Genomic DNA, 22,468 nt, shown 5'->3' on the forward strand with positions numbered 1-22,468 from the left:
CCACGCTTATAACTTATATATATATATATATATATCATGTAGCTCTAAACATCAGAATATATCCAAAAAGACTTTATACGTGTGTTTGTTTACACATTGGATAGAAAGTGCAAGCAAAGTGAAATGGAAAATGTAGCAACCAGTGTCAATTATAAATGAGGTGCAAACAAATTCAAATAAATATTGTGACAATCTATGTACAATCTGTAAAAAAAAAAAATCACATATAAAGTACAAACTATGAAAAATATGACAGCCAGTCTCCATATGCAATCTGTAGTCCCAAAATGTGAAAGGCACACTCTCAACTTTCGTGAAAGCTTTTGGAAAAACAAAGTCACATAGAGACATACATCGGGTGGATGTCGTAGAAAACTGAACGTATATGCTGCAAGGAGGACTTGGTGGATCTTCGTTTTAACGACTGAAATAGTTTTTCATGTATTTTCATTGTTGTTTTTATTGTGAGTAGCATTTTAACAATAAATATTTTACCGGTATATTATTGATGCTATAATGCTGTGGAGCATTTTTTGGGGATTGGCGCTACAGAACCTTGTATTTAAGGTCTCTTCATAAGGTGAGCTGCAGTCTTGTGGGGGTGTATTAGTGGAGGTTTTTCCAGAAGCTAAGCATATACAGAGCAGAGAATATACATGTTTTATGTTAGCTCAGGTCTATCTAGGGCGGGTTTAAGAAAAAAAAAACTATAACATATATGAAATTATATAAAAAGGGAAGGATTATATGATTATAATTTTTGCATTCTGCAGGAATAGAAATTCATCCAAAGGCACCTTCTGTATTTTCTGATTGTATTGTAGTATTTTGCATACTTGCTGGTTTTATGGGCAAGTATTCATATTATCACTTTATATTGTTATTTATAAGGGGTAAGTTGTTTTTGTTTTATGTGTTTTTATGAGGAGTATTGCATGTTGATCCTTTCCACGTGCTATGTTTTAGAATGATAATAAAAATATATTTTTCCTAGATCCAAGAATAAAAAAATCATGCTTTGCAGCTTACTAGTCCTTAGATGTTATGGCTGCATTAGCTTTGTATTTTTTTTTTAGGCATTTTTTCTGTACACCCGATTGCCACCCGAGATTGCGTGATCTTGATTTGGAGTGTTCTATCGTTTTCAAAGGAGACTTCAGGCAAGGCAAATAACACTACTTGGGATTTCAGTGCAACAAGGGCACTGCAATGTCATCTCACTACAGAAAGATATGAGCTCACTAGGTTTTTGGCAGGAGCAACAGGTATTTTTGCACTTATCAAACAAATATAATAAAATACTTTAAATGGCATATTTAAAAGCGAAGTATTGGGAGAGTAAAATGTACTCTTCCCAATAGTGTGAGCCGGTGTTAGTTCTCCAGCTATAGAGCCAGCATGTGACAGCTACAGTGTCTAAGTGATCACAACCAACTGATCGCTCAGCTCACGGTCTTCTACCTGCAGAAAGCAGTGACTGTCAGTCACCACTTCCCACAGGGATTCCCCCCTCCCCTTTTTTTTAAATAAATATTTTTATTTTTTAACTTTACTGTTGAGGGCTCTGGGGAAATATTGGACCCCTGTTATTTACCTTTTAAAATAGAAAAAGAGATTGAGGACACAATCTCTTATTCTGCAGCCCCTTTTATAAATGAACAGGAATCCCCCTATACTAAGTGTTCCTGTTCATTCATAACTTGTGGAGATAGTATGTTTACCATGTCCACACTCATGAATGAACAGGACGTGATGTAGAGCACTTCCCATTTATTCATAATTGGGGGCACAGTCAATATACTATGTCCTTAACTATTTACAAGCAGTCAGCGATCACTGATCGCTGACTACTTGCACCCACTCTCCATCCTTACTCGCTGTCACAGGAGGCTGAGCCAGCAGTGTGGGAGAAGAACTCGGTCTATTTTGACAGCTGACTCCTCCCTCGCATCACTGGCCCGGCCTCCTTTGACAGCTGGCAGCTGTCTCCACCCCCACACCGCTCTCCTGATCTGTCACAGACGTGCAGGGCGGTGCGGGAGGAGAGGTCAGCCTCTTAGGACATGCCGGCCGCTCACAACGACAGTTTCTCTCCTCCCTGCTGGACGTTGTGCTGTGTCAGACGGGACATAGAGCAGCGCCCAGCGGGGAGGAGAGAAACCAGGCATGCACTGCAACTTTGGATTAAAGATGGCACTTTTGGCAAAAGGGCCATTTTCAGCTGATATGTTTTGGTGGCCGAAATGTCAATGCATCCCTAGTTTCTATAGTTCCCATATAGTTTTTTTACACAGGCAAACCCCATAATTACTTGAGTTTTATCTATTCACTATTGTATCGAAAAAAATGAAAATAAAACTTTGGGCTATAGATGCATTCTAAGCTCTGTAGGCTTGCAACATTTCAGCCACTATGTTAATGAAGAGATGCACTTATTCTGTATATGATTTGTTGATCTACCATTATTAATTATACTGTTATACTGTTTTTACTGTTACTAATTATAGCAGCCCCAGGGACTACAATATTGTTTCTGTTGCAGTTCTGTTGGCACTAGAAAAGATATGGCTAGAGCTGATGGATGTGGGATGGGACAGGGTGCTGCAGAAACAAGGTGGAGAGTGGTTCTCAACAGTGATAGGCAATGACAATTTAAACCATTTTCTATTCAAGATCCCATCTGCACCCTATCTGCTATTGGTGTTTTTAATTTAAAGTGACACTAAACTCTAAATCTCAATACAAATTAGTAAAGTAAATGTGAGATTGTAGTTGCATAGTTACATAGTTACATAGTTACATAGTATTTGAGGTTGAGTAAAGACATTAGTCCATCAAGTCCAACCTATTAGGATCTCATTCTAAGAGTACCTGTACCCCTGTATATTACGGTAGTCCATCACGGGAGCGAGATTGGAGCAGTGGCTATTTTACAGCACACACAGGGACCATGGGGAACAAAAGTAGCCACCCTCCAAAGGAAGGACAGTGTCAGCACAAATTCAGAGATGATTTGAGGATCTACCACCGAGTGATACACAAATAAGATCCATTTTTGTTAATAAGGTACTTGAATGCATTTTAAAGATTTACCTCCTGAGTTTAGTGTGACTTTACCCATTCCTTAGTATACTCCCATGAAATGAGTTACATCATGTTCTTGTCATCTGGAGGAAGCTGCCGTATGTAGAAATTTGCCGAAGCTTTTTTTTATAATTGGCACAGATGTACATCAAACAAACTGTATTTACTTTAACTGACTACAGATCTGCTGATCAAATGAATATGTCTATGTGACAAATTACATGTCATAAAGGCCAAAGGTGTTTTTTAATAAGTTCCACATCAAACCCAGGGCTTCCATGTACATTTCCAGGTTTAGGTCTATAAATCCTGCCACCAGGTTGAAAGTTCCCCCTTCCTCATGTGAAGAAGATAAAGAGAAGAAGGCATGTTTAGGGGCACAGTATTTTGTAATTTATGGCATGGGATGTGTTGTGGGGGGTCTGTTATTGGCCCTAATTTAAAAAGCCTGATGATGCAGAGCAGCTATCAGGGACCATTTTGGTGCAGGAGCAAGCTACAAGAAGTCAAAATTCACAGCGGCAGTTCTTTTGGTTGGCAGCCATGGAGGAAAGTGTAATGACATCATTGCACTGATTAAGGGATTCAAAAAATAAAAATTAATTGAAAAATGTGATTGCAGTTACTGCAGCTGGTAGGGCAGGTAATATGCACCTTAGCTGTTCTTTTAAAGCAGATATTAGGACTTTGTGCTACATTGCTTTAAGATCATTGGAAGTCCAATAGAGCCATGCTGTGTCTGTGCCGGTTTCCATCACTCCCAGTCATGACCTACTGAGTATGATCACAAAACTCCTGATTTTTTAAATACCTTCACATGTGTATGAATGGATGCCAAATAAAAACATTTTTTTCCTGAAATTAAACTAGTGTTTTGTTGCCAGTTTATACATAAAAAATGCTGACCAGAATACTTCTTTGATAAGGAGCAAAGTGTGAACAGAAGTAACACAGAGAAACCATTCCGACATATTATGCTATAAGGTGAAATCTTCTTGGTTGCTATGGCTTTTTGCCCTATATACAGCAATGCTATAATTGGCACTGTATCCACAAAATATATAAACGTGTATATTTTATTAGGTCACCATTTTGTATATTTAACCAGTGTTCGGCCTATAAGTCTCTATGAATATGAAAAAAGTATTACACTTTGAAGGCAATACATTTTTTTTATTTTTGGATGGCGTTAAGAGGTATTAGAACACCTGTCATGTTTTTATTGCTGTCTGAAGGTAAAAGGAAATCCCAAGTTTGAGCTGTCACCCAAACAGGAATAGATGGGGAAATCATCAAATGGGGACACTGGTTCTGGTGACCCTGCTGATTACCAGGGATTTCCCTCTGTTTGGAGGGATTTCCTCTCACTTCCTGTTGTGGCTATAGGACACAGATGGTAAAAAAATAGCTGACATAGTTATAACCCTACTCTACTCCATCCAAAACCAAAAAGAAAAGTTTGGGCTTCAGTTCTGTTTTAACCTTCAGTGATGTCACTTGCTTCTAGTGAAATAATAATAAATGGTAATATTGATGTAATCTTCTAATCTCCCCTGAATAGCATCACTGTTTTTTTTCTGTTTCGCTTCTATAAAAGGTTATTTTTTTTTAAACAATATTTTGCTATGCAAAAGATATATTTCACAAAATGTTGCCACTGATAAAAAATGGTGGCTTCCATTTTGTGTGTGATTAAAGTGTAATTGCACTAGAAAAGCCCCTGTCATATTACACTATATACATATCTGTGTGTCTGCCAAGCTGGAGTGGGTAGCAGAATCTAAGGGGCACCAGAGAGTGACATATTCCTCTTCCTGTGGAATATTTCATGTTCACTTTGCATACCCAATGATGTTCAAGGGAATTGGAAAAAATGAATTTTGGTAGTGCATTATTGAACACAGCTTACTAATCCACGTGAACATTTACAGTTTTCTACTCCTTTAGAAAAACAACCCTGTTTAGTAAATCAAGCCCATTGCATTGGTTACACTTCTGCTGCTGGTGTAATTTAGGGTAATACTTGAGCAATCTCTGAATACAAAGATGACAAGAGGCAGGGGCCTCAAACTACATGGCCAAAACAGCCCGCTACTTTCCTTTTAACAGCCCTAAGTCCTCCTACTTAGCGTACCGTCACCAGCAATGTCCCTCTACTAAGTAGCGCATAACCCAAGGCTGGGTGTATGTATCAGCTACTTTTTAATCCAGCGCCAGGTGTGGACACAGTAGAACACGGCTGTAATGTGTGCGCAGTAGAATTACATATTTTGGCTAAAAAGAGCTCAGTAGAGAGCACCATCTTCTACCCTTCCCCCGTTAATTTTATTGGGTGATACAGGTAAATAGTTCCAATCGAAAACTGTAATAAACTATTTTAAACTTTATCCATAAAGTAATTGCCTCTGGGATGTGCCTAGTTTGCTTATATACTAAGTGCAACCCTACTCATGCCTTTTATCTTAGATAGGCACACTAAACTCACTGTTTCATATCTTGCATCTGGCACTCTGTGTTTTCTTGTTGATTCCTCAGGCTCTGGACTTCATACAGGAGTCGGCTCACATCCTCATGCCGCAGTTTGGTCTCTTCACTCTTCACAACAGACACCTGCGCAAAGTGACAAAGTTTTATTACATGACATTTAAAGCTGAGGACATCTTAATGCTATTTTAAGCTGAACTCCAGACCCAAAAACCCTAATTTAAATATATTATATAAATATATACTTACTTAATATAATATAATATTTAAATACATTCATCAGTAGCAATTTAGGCTATAGTTCAACTTTATGTGCACCAAATGCCTTTAAAAACCCAGTTTTTTAACTAGTAGATGTAGCAGTGACATAGCCCGAGCAGAGATCAGAGCTATGGGAGGAACCCATCCAATACAGCCTGCAGAAAACTACAGGAGGGGGTGGAAACAAGACCCTGCCAATGCCTACTTAATACCCTGCAAAAGGAGAGAGAGCAGCAGTGACCGGTCTTTATTACAAGAAGTTCTTGCACAGAGGTAACGTGTCACACTGGATTATTGCACACATCTGAAAGAAATATACAAACTAGATCAAGATTCCAGTGAAAGCTGCAGGCACGCTGTGCTGAGGACTCCTATGAGTATGCATGACTATCTACCTGCCAATGTGGGTGCCATTATTTCAATAAACAAGTTATTCTTTAAAAGTAGGAAGTTTGGTGGTTTTGGTGGAGTGTGTAGGCAAATTAGTCAGTAGTTATTATCAAGGTAACTAACTTATGCTGCCACTGCTGTATTTGGCTTGGATGTGTAGGCATCTATGACCTCTAGTAATGAATGAGTTAAAGAAGAAGTCTTTACCAAACAAAACGTATGCCACAATTTCTAACAACAATTGAATGTCTGAAGCTAAAAGTCCAAACTAATTTTCTATGATTTCTTCATAATTTTGGTGATTTTGTTTGGTTATTCAATCTTTTAAAACTAAACTTTCTTTTTGTCAAAGTAATCCTCTGGCTTTAATACTGTTTGAGCCATTGACCCGGTAAAAATATACAGATAAGAAATTCTGACTTTATAGGGTGTATGACTTTACTAGGTCGGAGACTTCTAAAGAAATTAAGCCAGCCAACTCTTTCAGAAGGGGGTCAACAAAGATAGTCTATATACTTCTCTCATGACATGCCCTTAAAATGTATTTTCACTTTCACAGCCAAATTGGGATATCACCTATTTTAAATTTGTTACATGTTCCCATTCAGATTGCATAAGCTAAAAAAAATGCTTCTTGCAGTTTAAATTGCTTTTACTTGGGTTAGGGTTTTAAGGGTTAAAGTTTTTTCTTATTTCTCTTTCTTTGAAAAGTTAGGAGGGGCTGTGAGGGATCAAGGGTTGGAGGTGGCTTGGACTGTGAAGGTACTGAGCAAAACCTGGAATCAGCCACCTTGCCTGCTGTAACAAAATATCTAAAAGGTAAGAAATATTTAAGTTATTTTTCAGTATGCGGATAGGAATACATAACAAATGTATCAAGGTTTTTTTGTCATATTTGACTGCAAAAGTAGAAATACACATTTAGGGGTTGGGTACACATATTTGTGGTGTGTCACTGTATGCATGTCATTATATTGCATGTTAGCAGGTGTTATGGTAAGGCAGCACATTCATTCAATGTGCTGGCAACACACCAAAACTGACCTAAATATGCACCTACAAATTTTTTGTCTAGCGCTGTGGTGCACTAAAATGCTAGTCCCTTGTGGTGCACTGGGCATGTGCATTAGGTGCCATTAAAATTAATACATATTTAAACCTACCTTAAACCAGACATTTACTCCCCAGGTCCTTTTGTGCACCCTGCAATCCCCCCAGCGCCCCAATACAAATTGCCAATGTGTGTTTACTTTTTTACTATCTGTCTGGCTCCACCCCAACTCCCCCAGCATCGTTCTCCCCTAGGTGAGAATGACGGGTCTCTGCTCCTGTGACGTGCATATCCCAGGGGGCTGCAGGAACAGGGACTCACAATAGCAAGTGAGTGGACCTGGTCGCACATAATTTGGGGCTGGTTACAGAACCTGTAAGAGAGAGAATATTCCAAATGATTTCAGAGAAGATGGACCCAAACAGTGGGTCGGTGGATCACAGCAGAAGGACAACACTGGATTCGCTAGACAGGTGAGAATGTTTTCTAGTGAGCAGAGCATGTAAGAGGGTATGGGAAAAAAGCAGGGTATTTCTCTTTAAGAAAGTCATGTCAACTTGAAAAGAGAAAGATCTGTGACAATATGTGTCATCGATCTTATCATGAAGTATGTATCTAGGACAGGTAGCAGGAGAGCTGTCACCATAGTCAGTACACTACTAGGGAACAGTGATGCGTGTGAATATAATTATAGTACACTATAGAAAATACTAGTTACTACTACTTTTTTAAATAACTACAAACCTCAGCCCTCCTATAAGGTTTTAACAGAGGTGAATCTCTGGGATTTGTGACTGCATTACACACAAGGATATTTTCAATCTGTAGCCGAAGTTAAGAGGGCAATAAATCTACACTGCTAATATACTTTATATGAGCAAATTCTTCTTACTGCACTGAAGTCAGGGAGAACTGACTTCAGCTTTTCTGAACAGGAAACGCCACTTCAGTTTTCCTAATCAACCATAGGAGCCACGTGGGTTGCTATGGCTTTACAGTAGTGACTCTGGGTGTCTGGTAATGAAGTACTGAGCAACAGGGGCACTATACAAATGTTATGGCCCCACAATTAGAAATGACCCCCCTGATCATAATGTAAATTAGCAGTGTTTGTCTTACCTTTCTTTTGATGTGCTCTAATAGATGTTCATGGCCTTGCAAAAAGTACAGATGCTGAAATTCAGTGTCATCTCTCTCTGGCTTTACTAGTCCACCTTGCTCGATGTTCACCACCTTTCTGAAACCATCTACAATAAAACAGGCAAAACTAACATGTAATTGTGTACGTTTTTGGTGAATAAACTTAATATGTGAATCAAAACAATTCCCAAGATCCCAGTTATCCAGAAATCAATGCCTGATGATCAGATCACAGGAGACATGATGTAATTTCCTTTGTGATGTAACATAAAATAAAGAAAACCCAAGTTCAAGCTGTACTAAAGAAACTTGTGCATGCTCCCATAGGCAAGCCTCTTTTCCATAGTTGCTAAAAAAAAGAGTTGCATGTCAACTGTGTACACCTATAGATATGATCACCCATCCCACCAGTTTAGTTTCATGATTCATACCAATTGATCACAGGAGGCTCTACATAAATGATTGTTGTCATAGTTTATTTCACACACAGAGCTCTAGCATTGTCATACTTGGGACAGTAAGTCTAAGGGCCTAATCTTTAACAATGACTGGAATATGTGGGGCACCTAAACAATTGCACTTTTATATATTAGCATTCATAATCTATAGCCCTTCCTCTGATGAATTTTCTTTTCCTCTCAGAAAACAAACACTGCATGCAATCTAAAAATATTTCCATTCTGTTCTGTACTTACACATATTCAGCTGCCTCACAAAACTTGCCATGTTATTGTGCTTGAAGTACTTGGGTAGAACTTCCTTGGCAAACCTGCCTTGGTCAAAAACATGAAAACTGGTGCCATTCTGGAAGAGAGAATTTGGAAGACATTAGATGGTGACTTTTACCATTAATTTCACTGCGTTTCTTTAGTCCATTCACTATGCACTCTTGCATGCTAACATCTGTGTGAATAGCGGGCATTATTACATGTATGTGCCAAGACAAGCTTATGAAGCCAAAAGCCAATTGCCTTGGGCTGCAGTATGCAGACAGCTTTCTTTACTCATGGGGAGGTGTGTATGGATGCTGAAGTAGGAAAACTGAGCATCCGCATGTACTATTAGTAGAGGTGCACCAAAATGAAAATTTCGAAACCAAAAAAAATGTCAGACCAAAACCGAAAATGTTTTTTATTGTAACTTTTTCACATTTTTTAAAATATATTATTTTTATTTATTTTTTTATAATCTTTTAAATTGTTTTATATTTTATTTATGTATTCATTGTTATTAAACAGAGCCCTGATATTTCCCTTTTAAAATAGAAAAAGAGATTGAGGACATCGAGTCCTCAATCTCCTTTTCTGCAGCTCCTGTTATAAATGAACAGGAAGCCTCTATATTGAGTGTTCCTGTTCATTCATAACTTGTGGAGATTGTGGTTATAGTAAACACACTATCATGAATGAACAGGAAGTGCTGTACATCACTTCCCATTCATTCATAATTGGGGACATAGTAAACATACTCTGTCCTTAATTATTTAGAAACACTCAGCGATCACTGATCACTGACTGCTTGTACTCACTCCATCCTGACACGCTGTCACAGGAGGCTGGGCGGGGCGGCAGGAGAGCTCCGCCTCCTGTGACAGCAATGGCTGTCCCTGCCCACACCACCACTTTCCTGATCTGTGACAGGATGCTGAGCAGTGCGGGGAGGAGAGATGACAGCCGCTGACAGCGCTCTCCTCCTGCACCACTCGGCCACCTGTGACAGTTTCAGGGAAAGGGAACAGGCACAGGAAATGGCCTTGCATTAAAATAAAGCCAAACTCAGGGCAGTTACAAAATGATTAAAAAAGATAAAATTTATATTCAAAAACAATCTTCAAGACAATCAAGTGCTCTTCCTAAAAAAAAACCTTTATAAAATGTTACAAAAGAGGATTGTTTTTTTCTCTAAATATAAATAGATTTCAAAATTATTAGCAAACCTCATTGTTGCGTCTGTTCTGTCGATACATTGATTGGCCTTTGCACTACTGTCCTCATACACTGGGAGAATATGCTTGCTATCATCACACAATCATTCCCGATGTGTGATGATAGCAAGGAAAACACTGAATCCTCAGCACCCCTGTAGATATATTTAATACAATTATGAAAGGCTCACTGTGGTTAACACAAGAACAGCACTGGTAATTTGTGAAATTTAACCTCAAGCCTTGTGAAGACTGAAAAGAGACAATCATATTTGCATGGAAATGACATGATTAATGGGTTTGTTAATTCATTCCCTTTAGTGAAACATACCAAATAAATAACGACTGTTGTTATTAACAATTGACTGTTGTTAAGACGTCTTTGGTGTCCATTACTTAAAAGAAGAATTTACTGAAATCCACCCATGTGCCTAGTCGAACCCCCACCGGACAGCTTCAGAATTGACTACTCCTGACTTCCCATGCGACCGAGCCCTGTCAACAACTGGCACCAATGAGGGGGAATGACATACAACCCCAACCTTGTAGCATCTCACCTTTTTTCACAGATCCCCCCCAAAGATCCTCTAACCCACCACGCTGCCATGGCAACAAGGAAGGGCAGGTGGGACAAATGTTTTCTCTAACTATTGCCTTCCTTCCGCCCAGGATGTGCACTCTCATAGACGTTCTAGACTGCAATCAGGTTGTTTTTACAAAAATGGCTCTTCTTGTTTTGCTGTTACCCAGTCAGAGAGGGTTATGGTGACAATGTTGTCATAACAAATTACTATTCTGCCAGTTTCCAGTAGCATGTGGGCATAAAATAACCCATTAGAACAAGCATTTTTCTGGGTACTAGTGGATGGTAATCAATAGATCAGCTATTCTCACCTAAGGATCTATAGAGCCATTGGCTCTATAGAGGCTCAAGTAGTTGCTGCCAGAGGCTGCTAGTAGTTCCTGGAGCCGTGGCTGATTGACCTCCCATCTGATGGTGCTTGCATAGTTCAGGGACCAATGCCACTTGGAGGAGCCAGCACCATTACACCCATTATATTTTTAGCTGTCTGTAAGGGTAACAATCAGACCACCACAGAGGACATTCTTCCCACAGACCAATATAAGGTGCATTTTTTCCCAATTACCCCCATTGAATTTGTAGCAAGGGTTTCCTTAGACCTGAAAATTATTTGAAGGGTTCCTCTGAGGTACAAATGTTGAGAAAGGCTGCATTAGATAATGGGAACACAACAGGAGAGCTACACAGACAACCAAATACAAGTAAAGTAACTTGGTATAAGCAGTGCAGTGTAGTGAGGAATGCAAAGACTTGTATATTGGGGAGACCAGTAACTTTTGTTGTTCTTATCAGGACAATCCACAGAATCATATTAGCACTTTTGCAAGAAGAGGCTGAAGAGATAAAATCTACTGTAATTCCCAGACTAAAGAAAAAAATATTTATAGTAATGGTAATAAAATCTTCACTATGTTTTACCATGCTCACAATGACTAAACCCACTGGGTTGGGGGACGTAGGGGCCCTTTTTCCAAATGCCAGTACTAACATTTAAAGCCTGAGTAGAGATACTTCATCATTCAGACTTCAATCAGAGAGGGGCCTGTATGGGTGGACCCTCTATAGCTACAGATAGCTACAAAACAAATTTGTTGGCACACCTCAATGAAAAAAAAGAACACAAAAAATTATTTGAAATTGACAAAAGTAATTGGCATCTATTGTTGTTTATTCCATTTTTATTAAATATCAGACTTTGATTTTGATGTTTGATACAGCAGAATATTTTAATAATCAAAATAAAATTATATAGACAAAAATGATGAGACCCTTTACCTAATATTTTTTTGAACAACCTGTAGAGGCAATCACTGCAAACAAGTGCTTTCTGTAGCTCACAATGAGATTTCTGTACCTGCCAACAGGTAATGTGGCCTGCTCTTCTTGAGCAAACTGCTCCAGATGTCTCAGGTTTGAAGGGTGCCTTCTCCAAGCTGCCCTCTTCAAGCTCCAACACCAAAACACAAGATGAACAAGATTGTGTATGCTGTCCAGTGCAGTGAGGAGTGCTTAGAATTTTATGTCGGTGAAACAAAATAGCAGCTACACCAGCGTATGGCACAGCATAGAAGAGCAAAACCCTCTGGTCAGGATTCAGCAGTGTACCTACATCTAAAGGAAAAAGGTCGCTCCTTTCAAGACAGTCAAGTACGCATCCTAGACAGGGAGGAGGACTTGTTTAAAAGAGGGGTGAAAGAGGCCATTTATGTAAAAATGGAGAAGCCAAGCTCGAATGGAGGTGGGGGGGGGTGAGACATCTATTGTCTGCCACATACAATGCTGTTTTAACACCTCTCTTTGGGCAGGTTATTAACACCTCCTAACTCCAATTATGCAAATGCAATCAACACCTGGTTGTGACTAACAGATTATGTGGATTGGAGTGACATTCACCATATTTATTCCCAGATCATTTTTGTACAAGTCATTCCGAATTAGGAAAGCTGGTCGGATGTCCAGTGAAATGTCTTCAAGAAAAATACAGCAAGTCCGGTTGCTTTGACTTTTTTTCTACAGTTAATTTTCTTCTTGTTTTTTTTATTTGTAATTTTTTCACTGTCGCATAGAAAAAATTTAATTTAATAAAAGAAAATGTGTTTAATTTGCAAATAACTTTGATGTGCTTTGTAGTAGGAAGGACTTTTTTTTGTATTGTAAATTCTTTATTTATATAACCACTTGCGGAAACAGATGAATAACAGAAAAAACTAAAAACAGGATAATCGATCCAGTACATGTCAGCATAATAATTGGTATACTCAGATTGAATCCAGTCATATATCCAAAGAAGAAAACGGTAAACATCAAAAAGGGACCAACTGTTACATCCGCTCCTCATTTCCATTTTCCGTATAAGTAGAAGTGAACAGAAAGAAAGCAGGCACAAGAAAAGACAAAAGAGAAAGAGAAAAGAAGAAGAGGAGGGGCAATAATGAAAAAAAAAACCCTGTGTAGAGGTCAGGGAAGACTAAAGTTCAGGGCCCAGGGCAAAGTTATACGGCTCAAGGCAGAGAGTCATCAGATGCAACGACATCACAGAACTCCAAGGAAAAGTCTAACCAGCAGAAGCAGATCTTACGAAATGTATTCTCACTATGCTTCAGAGTGGCTGTCAGGCACTCCATTCTTTCAATGACGCAGATCTTAGGCAAGGGAGGGGTGGTGCTCTTCCACAGTACTGGAATGCACATTTTGGCCGCATTCCGTAAATTAATTATAAGAAATTTCTTATATCTGCTTCTGGAAAGACCTGAGTGGTGGAGAAGATAGGCCGCTGCATCTTCCCCCAAATCTATCCCTGTGAGTCTCATAGTCAGTGTCCTAACCCCAGACCAGAAGTCTCTTGACTTAATACATGACCAGAAAATGGGAAGAAGTGTGCCCTTCGCCTCCCCACATCTCCAACTTCTAGCCGAAAACTTGGAGGTAAAGCTTGTGGAGTACCGAGGAGACCCTATACCAGTTAGCTTCCTGCATGCCATGGATGCTTGATGAGAGAAGAATAAGGTGCCCTTCCTCTGTTATGGTGTAAAGGTCACCTGAAGACAGAAAGGGCGGCATATAAGAGTCTCCAGGTTGTATTAGAAGCCGATATGACAATGATAACGTATGCTCAGCTTGCTTCCGTTCCACACATAATCATTAAAACTGTGACGATGGATAAGACCCTCTAGGGACAAGATGTGTGAGAAAGTGACGCAATTGAATGGCCCTCCACAAATCCAAAGAAGGTTGTACCATGTTTTGAATGTCCGTTAAAGAGTTAAGCGAAGCACCAGAGGAAAATCCTTGAGCCTATACTCCTTGCTCTGAAGAAATCTTGCTAAGGACGTATCCCCCTAGCAGGGGTAAACTCTGGGTGGCCTATCACGGATAGCATCGAAGAGGGGCAATCAATCTGACTAGGCTTGGCACCATCTTGACCACTTTTAGTGTGGTCAATATGGTGCGGATGCGAGTTAAGATCTTTAGTGAGTTTCGCTGTCAACCAAGGAAGTCATCCAAGTGGGATGACAGAGCAGTCTTGTTCCAATACTATCCATTGTTTATGGGAAAAATTCCCACACCAGTCGCTTGATAATAGACTTGATAATAGGCTACTGGATTGGGGAAGCCCGTTTCTCCTTTGAATACACCAGATATGTGTGAGCTACTCCAGCACGAGAAGGGTGCCACAATAAGCAGCAGCCATTAAAAGGATAGCAGAACAGTCACCGGATCTGAAAGAGATATACCAGTCTTGGAAGAATGTTCATTTTAAGGGTCAGATTTCCACCAAACCAGATATAACATGTCTTGTTCCAGTTTTTGAGATAACGGATAACGACATAAAGCTTGCAAAAGTGTAAGAAAGTTAGCCGCCAAACTTTGGTGCAAGTACGCCGCAATATTCGTGCCTAGATATTTAATAAAGACAGATTCCCATTTAAACGGGAAACTGCGCTCTTGATTCGCCAAATGAGCAGACAGAGGAGAGATGTAGAGCTCCACTGATTTCGCAAAATCAGCGGAGGCATTCCCCAGCCCTGCCCCCAGCATGCCCGCCCTCAGCACGCTAATGCCCTGCTCCCAGCTTGGTAAAAGCCTCACCCCCAGCACACTGAAACCCTGCCCCCCAACCTGGTCATCAAGCTATGTGTGGAGGAGGGAGGGAGGAGCCTACCTGTCCCTCACTTGCTCATCACTGCTGAGGCATCGAGATCGATGTCCTCAGTGGTTTATGGTTTTTTTTTTATTGGCCAGCTTGGACCAATGACGCTTTGCCATTGGTCCAAACCATCCACAGAGCTTAAGCCTCTAACACCAAGTAGAGGCTGCTACAGCTCTGGCCTCACTAGGTTAGGTTACCCAGGCAGTGGGGAAGCCCATTACTGTGTAACCTAACTTAGCTGTCAAAAGCCGAATGCAGGTCATGTGGAAGGGCGGCAGGCAGAGTAGTATGACCGTTCTGCTGTACAATGTTTGCAGTGTGCCTGCTTCCCCCTTTCCAGCCAGAGCATCCCAGGTTGCTAAGAGCAGGGCTGGAATACTCTGGCTGGCATCCCGCCCAGCTCCTGGCAAACAGTGACATCACTGGTTGCCAGGAGCTCTGATCCCCTGAGTGTGTCAATGGGGGAAATGTAAACAAGTGTTCTGGTTGATAAGAGGTATAAAAGGTATAAGAGCTGAAATGGTTAAACATGTTCTAAAAGCTTAAATGAAAAGTAGATATGCCAGTAAGGAAATGCTCCAGACATTGGTATGCTCACATCTGGTAAACCACATGATAAGGGTATTGTCTATGTCCCCCCAGGGTCACCAGACCAACAAAATCCAACCCTCCAACTCCACCCATTGGAATAACTGGCACAACACCAGGGTTGGATTTATGTGGCCACAGCAGCTGTTATATGAGATATAAAGCAAAAAAGCAACAGAATAGCCGTAACTGGGATTAAGGTCCTTGAAGGTCATCTCACAACAAACCATTATCTGCATACTAGGCCTCCAGCCACATGACACCACCTCGGGGACATTGCATCGCAACTGCAGATTCCAAATTTATCATCACATGACCCCAATGAATCACATTGTCACAGGGATGCCACACCTGAGACAGCTCCCTACTCTCAATGTGTCCTTCAAAGACCCGAATACTCTGCTCGGCTACTGTGACAATATTAAAACACATCAAGAAAAACATAACGTAATGCAACAATTACCGTCACTTCATTTAAAAGAAAAAAGATGGCGGGAGGGTGTTACACTGCTTCAACGCTAATGACTCTATCTAAAGCTTGAACCTTTTTTCATCAGGCATCCACCTACAAACCCTCCTTCTAGCTCAAGGGTGGGCAAACTGCGGCCCTCCAGTTGTGGTGATACTACAAATCCCATCATGCATCTGTCTCTGGGAGTCATGCCTGTGGTTGTGAGAATCCTGCAATGCCTTGTGGGATTTGTAGTTCCACAACAACTAGAGGGACGGAGTTTGCCTACTCTTGTCCTAGTCCCTTCTTCCCCTGATTAGGTAAGTGTCTCACCTCATGCTCCCTCTATTTTGTATAATCAGAAACAGTTGGACCCCTCATCACTGGCCCTGATATCCTGTTTTAGGGTGGCTTCTTTTGCTTGCAAGGTCTTATGGAGCCACCTTTGTGTGTGCTAATAAATCTCCACAAACACACAGGCACAGCAAGGCAAACCACTCACCTGCACCCTTCCTCTCTCCTCCCTTTCCCAAGCTAGTACAAGGACAGCTACTGGGGATTGTATTGTCCATTGTGTGATCTTGTACTGGACAGGAAGTTCTGGGAAGCTTAGCTGAAAAAGTTGGAGGTGTTCAGAAACACGGTGACTATAAGTGCTTGAGCAAAAATATAAATAAATACTTTGCTGGGCATTCTATATTTGTTTGATCTGGATTCACTATTGAAAAAAATATTGAGTGTAATTCTACTTTAACCATCGCTATCCTTTGCCTCTCCAAACCCAGTCATGCAGGCTCTACACTGACGTCCATCTGCTCTTACAAGTTTGACTGGATAGAGAAATCATGATTGGATAAGTTGAATCCAGCTGCCACACACTTGTCCTCTACTTACATCCCACATTCACCAGAGTGTTGGCTGTGACATAGTTCACGATCACATTGCAGGACTGTGAACTGAAGTGTCACACTCCGATTCATAGTGCAGATACATCTTTGTTCAATGTAGGATTCAGGGGACAATATAGGGAATAACCAACACATTTTAGGTGTTCAAACAGATACCCCCTTCATCAGCAGCTTAATCAGCTGAAGACCTCTATGCATTCTAAAGGTGGCCATACACTCTACAACCATCGCAAGACTTTAGTCTTGCGATGGTTGTACAGGGATTAAAAAAACGTACGATCTGCCTATCTTGGACAGGCAGATCGCACTCTCGATCATCGCAAGCCCGCCCCCCTGAGGGGCGGGCTTCCGATGACCGCAATGCTGAACGGGCAGTGTGCGCGTGCGCACACCGGCCCGCTCGGCATTTGTCTTCCGAGCACCGTTCTAACCAGCCTAGAATCGTACGATTCCCCGCTGGTTTTCGAACATGCTGGTTCGAAAGAAGACGTGCGCCCGTACAGTAGAAACGGTCGCACGTCTCCGTTCACACTGCTCGATTATCGTACGAAAAACCGATCGCATACGATTATCGTACGATAATCGTGCAGTGTATGGGCACCTTAACACACTGGGACAAAATGGCATCCAATTTCAAGCCATCACAGTCCTCATATATATTCTCCCTTAGTAAGCCCTAATGAAGGGGGTACTTGTGTGAGCTCCTGAAATGCATTGGCTATTTCTATACTTTGCCTTCAAAACTACACTGAATAACGATGTATTTAGACTATTAAATTGACTATTATTGTGGCGCTTTAATTCTCAATCCTGCAATTTGACACTACAAAGCAAGGAGACAGCAGAGATCCTCTGGAATGTAGAAGCTGGCTGGCCAGTAGGCAGAACACCTATGCCAACTCTTTCACATGCGACCGGAGTTCTGTACTGCTTGAGTCGCATCTCTCTCCCTTCTCAGTGCTCGGAACCTTGGCGTTATGTACAGGAGACGATGTGCTGGCCGGATTTATTCGCTCTGTTGCCCCAAGGCCAGGTTCCTCTATGCGCCCCCCTCCCTGCCAAACACACACCCCCAATGGAGAATGGCAACCAAATGGTGGGGGCGGCAGGGTTAGTTTTAAAAACATGTTTTTACTTTTTTATAATTTTTAACATTTTTTTTCTTTATCATTTACTTTTTTATTTTTTATAATTTTTTTTTACCTTATTAACCTTATTAATCTACTTTATCCCCTTTTTTATTTTAATTATCAGCATGCTGATAGACAAAAGAGTAAAAGTGCAGAGAGATGAGCTCATCCGTCTGCTGCTTCTCTTTTACTGTCCAGTTGCAGGGTGCGGAGGGGATCTGTATGTGAAAGTAAAACTGCAGAAGAGAAAGGTCAGGTCTTCTGCCCTACCAGGTAGGACTGAGCTCTGTGGCAGAACTGGGTTCATCTCAGGACTGGATGGACCTATTCCTGTACCTATTTTACCTGTGTGGTTAGCAGTTTGCATTGAGTTCAGCTTTAACCCCTTCATGACTGAGGCCTTTTTTAAATTTTTTTGCACCTATGTTATATTCCACATTTTGGGCCTGAAAATGACTTAAAACCCCCCAACATTATATATTTTCTGAATGCCAAGACCCTATAGAATAAAATAGTGGTAGTTGCAAATTTTTATGTTGCGCAATATTAGCGCAACTCCTTATTAAACCCCAACATTTAGTGAAAAATTTAATTAACTTTTAAATTTTTTTTATATTATTAGATTTATTTAATTTTTATTTTAAAAACTTTTTTTTTTAACTTTACTTTGACTGCTATCAATAAGCTATTGAAGTCCAGATCACACTTCAATAGCTTATAGCTGGGCTGCAGGAGCCCAGAACTGACAGCCCAGAGACCGGAAGTGATGCAATCTGCATCGCTCCCGGTCCCATAGAACGGGGAGGGGATCGATGAACGGAAGTTCGTCGACCTCCTCCGCAGCTCCCCGCAGACACGAAGGACGCCGGTCCCAGGCCCGTAGGAGGGGCAACGGAGCCCGGGAAGCACGGCGGCGGTGTCCGGCGGGGGGGGCGGCCCTTTCTACAGACCAAGCAGTTGGGGGTACCATGTAGCCATTGAAAATTTACACCAAATGTCCACTTTTATCATAATGCAAAATGCAGAGGAAACCATACATTTTAAAACGGCAAAGTGTCCTGACAGTGATCCCATCAAATGCTGGAGCGTGATTTAAAGCAGATTCTTAAAGTGGACCTTTACCGCTTTGGCTAAAAATCATATCAGAATGCAGCTAATGCAGGGCAAATTTTTTTGTTTCGGACGAAACAAATGAAAATGAAAAACATTTTCATACGTTTCATCAATGGAAACAAATTTTAATGCCGTTTCGTATTCGGAAGCAACGAGCCTCCGAATCCGAACAAAGAAACTGCAGAACGAGCGGCAGCCGTATCAGCCACCAGCGCATTCTGCGCATTCATGCCGCCATATTGGAGTATATCTTGGTATACACCAAGATGGTGGCACCCGACTATGTGGGCGCCACCATCCTGGTGCATACCAAGATATACAGCACAATGGTGGCGCGCGTGCACAGAACACACTGGCGGCCGATGCTCATTCTGCAAATAACGTCACCCAATGCCGCACACGCGTGGCGTCATGTGACATTATGCACCCCACCTCTAAGATGGCGGCGAGCATGCGCAAAATGCACCGGTGGCTAATTTGGCCGCCGTGCGTTCTGATAACAAATTTTTTTATGCCCGAATATTGTTTTAGTGTATTAGGGCATATAAAAAGTTTGTTATTTCGGATTCGGACGAACCGCCGAATCAACTGAATTTCGTTGATTTGCAGGTTCGTCCGAATACGAATACACATGCCTAATATATATTCTAAAAACATGATCACACATAAAGACAGCTGGTTAATAATAGGTTGACAGTTATTTCAATTACTGAGTCTAGTGTTCCTCTAGACTCGGCCATAGCTATCCCGCCATAGCAAAACAACACATTCAAGTGCAATATGGCTTGATCCAAAGAGATTTCAGAGATGCACCAATCCCATTTTGGCACTCATAAGTATGTAAAGTATCATAAAAGGATTTCAAAGGACTTGGATCTCCATCAGTCCACAGACAGGCAGATAGTTTACATATAAACATATAAAATCAGTCCAGAAGATGGTTTCCTACAAAAAACAATACAAGCACATGCCACCCTCAAACAAGTGAAAAATAACCCTGGGGTTGCAATTAGGGTCTGCACACATCTTTTGCTCTATACAACATCATATTCATGAGTATATCCAAAAGAAACAACTGAACAACAATGTTGCTCAGATGAGGTTAGGTTACCAAGCATTAGAGGGACAAGGATCTGTAAACAGATGAAACAAAAGCAGAACTGTATGATAAATGTACACAGTGTTATGCTGAGAAGCAAAAATAGATTTAATGCCACCACAACTATAACCATATCCCAACTGTGAAGCATGGTGAAGAGAGTGCACTGATGAGGACCTGCTTTTCTTCCTCACAGCTTGCAATGACTAGTTAATTTCAGATTCTCCGTAAAATATTTTTCAACAGAATGTCAGATCATCAGTCTTTAAAAAGTCAAGAAGATGGGTCATGCAACATGATAATAAGTTAAAGCACAGAAGCATATCAGCTACAAAGCTTCTCACATATAAAGAATGCTCTGTATTAAAATGGCAAAAGAAGAGTACCAACCTCAGTGACAATGAAATGCCTCAGCATTATAAGACATCCCAATGATTTACTCACACTGAAACAGTTTTGTATACAGGATTGGGGCTGTATTAAGGGTATTGCAGGTAATGCTGATATACCAGTTACTGAATACAAGGGTTTACTGAGTTTTTGCATCAGTGACCTTGGGACAATAAAGAAATTACATTGTAATATGTGTATTTGTTAAAGATTATTTTATTATTAATATTATTATTAATAATACTATTATGTGTATTCGTTAAAGATTATATTATTATTATTACTATTATTACTACAAGATAACTCATGTAACAGTACAGAAAAATGTTTTCTCGTAGCAGCATGAAAACAAACCTACAGCATATCACAATAGACTACCAATGTGCTGTCATCCTTTTTTATTGAATTTGCTATAACGATTTTGCAAACAACAAACACCTTTTTATAGCATGAACTCTAATGTTCAGTCCGAATTGATGGGCATAATGTATATCATAAAGTAAAATATTAGTTTATAATCAATGTATTTTATTGCATAGCCAACCAGGTATCTTACTTGGCTACAGATGGACATGTGAAGGTCAAACGTGAAAATTAAATATGAAGTGGCTTGGAAAGGTCTTTACATTCTTCTGGATTTGTTCTGTAAAGTTAAACAGCTACAACCACCATGACCTGGACAAGTGAGAACCTTCACAGACATAAAGTATGATTAGTATGCAGTTCAGTTCTCTTTATTTTTAGGTATACCTCTTTGTGTCTATAGTAAGACTTACAGAATCAGTATAGCATCCCTACAGCTTAGAACCCATTTCCCCAGTCCTTGCTCACCAATGAAACACTTACCACACTCCAGCAGATAAGGTGGTTGGTTTCGGGGTCTTCTACCAATGTCCACAGCTTGGTGAGGAAGGCCGGCACATTGCTGCAGTACCCGTCCATTGCCAGGGAATTAGCAGATTCCTGCATGGTGACCGATGTGTGCTACTCAAACTCCATGCCCATGAGATGGTACAGTGATAGGGATAGCTGAGAGGAACCCATGTACTGAGGTCACAGTGTCACAATGAGAGTGGCTGCAGCTGATTCACACCACCAGGTCACACTGTGAACCACTCAGCACTAATTTGCTGGCACCGACCCCCTCTCCCCAGGACAGAACAATGCTCAGTGATGCAGTATTCATACAAAGCTCTGAGCAAACATACAATATTATGTAAAGGGCTCATACAAACCCACCGAAAGGCAATGGATCACTGCACATATGTAAGACACTTCAGCTGTGCATGACAAATACATCCTCTGATACATGGACTATCACATGCAGTTGTGTATTGCCCCTTTTGCTGTTAAAGTGAACGTAAACCCCAGCAATCAACTTCTCTTATTTGCTCCCTTTTGGTCCCTCATATCATTGGAGATATTTTTTATATCTCTTCAATAACTAATATATAAAACGGGTATAATAAGTGTTTTTGTAAGATACTTTAGATGTGCAATGTTGATACTTACCAATGTTTTAAGGAAGACATTTTGCTGCTGAGTGTTTTGGCTTGTCACCACACCGACGTACACTGTACGTCGTCAGTCACGAAGGGGTTAAGGTGAATATTGCAGCAAAAGCTGTTTTTTATTTTATATTTGAATGGACTATTCATTTTTTTTGCTGTTTGGGGCTGGAGTTTTGCTGTAAGTAACTTCATAAAGCAAAGTTTAAATCTA

At 40.6% G+C, this 22,468-nt stretch overlaps 1 protein-coding gene across 1 annotated transcript in view; it reads right to left on the reverse strand.

Moving 5' to 3' along the window:
- HSF4 (heat shock transcription factor 4) overlaps window positions 1–21,715 on the reverse strand; it is a 42,747-nt gene extending 21,032 nt beyond the window's left edge. The window contains exons 1-4 of the mRNA XM_018564869.1: window positions 21,593–21,715; window positions 9,106–9,214; window positions 8,390–8,517; window positions 5,570–5,694 (exon numbers count right to left, since the gene is read on the reverse strand). Coding sequence (XP_018420371.1) covers window positions 5,570–5,694; window positions 8,390–8,517; window positions 9,106–9,214; window positions 21,593–21,715 — 485 coding nt within the window. The remainder of the gene's footprint in view (window positions 1–5,569; window positions 5,695–8,389; window positions 8,518–9,105; window positions 9,215–21,592) is intronic.
- Between the last annotated feature and the right edge of the window lie 753 nt (window positions 21,716–22,468).

This window comes from Nanorana parkeri, unplaced genomic scaffold (assembly GCF_000935625.1).
Source record: "Nanorana parkeri isolate BGI_ZX_2015 unplaced genomic scaffold, ASM93562v1 scaffold790, whole genome shotgun sequence".
Lineage (NCBI taxonomy): Eukaryota > Metazoa > Chordata > Amphibia > Anura > Dicroglossidae > Nanorana > Nanorana parkeri.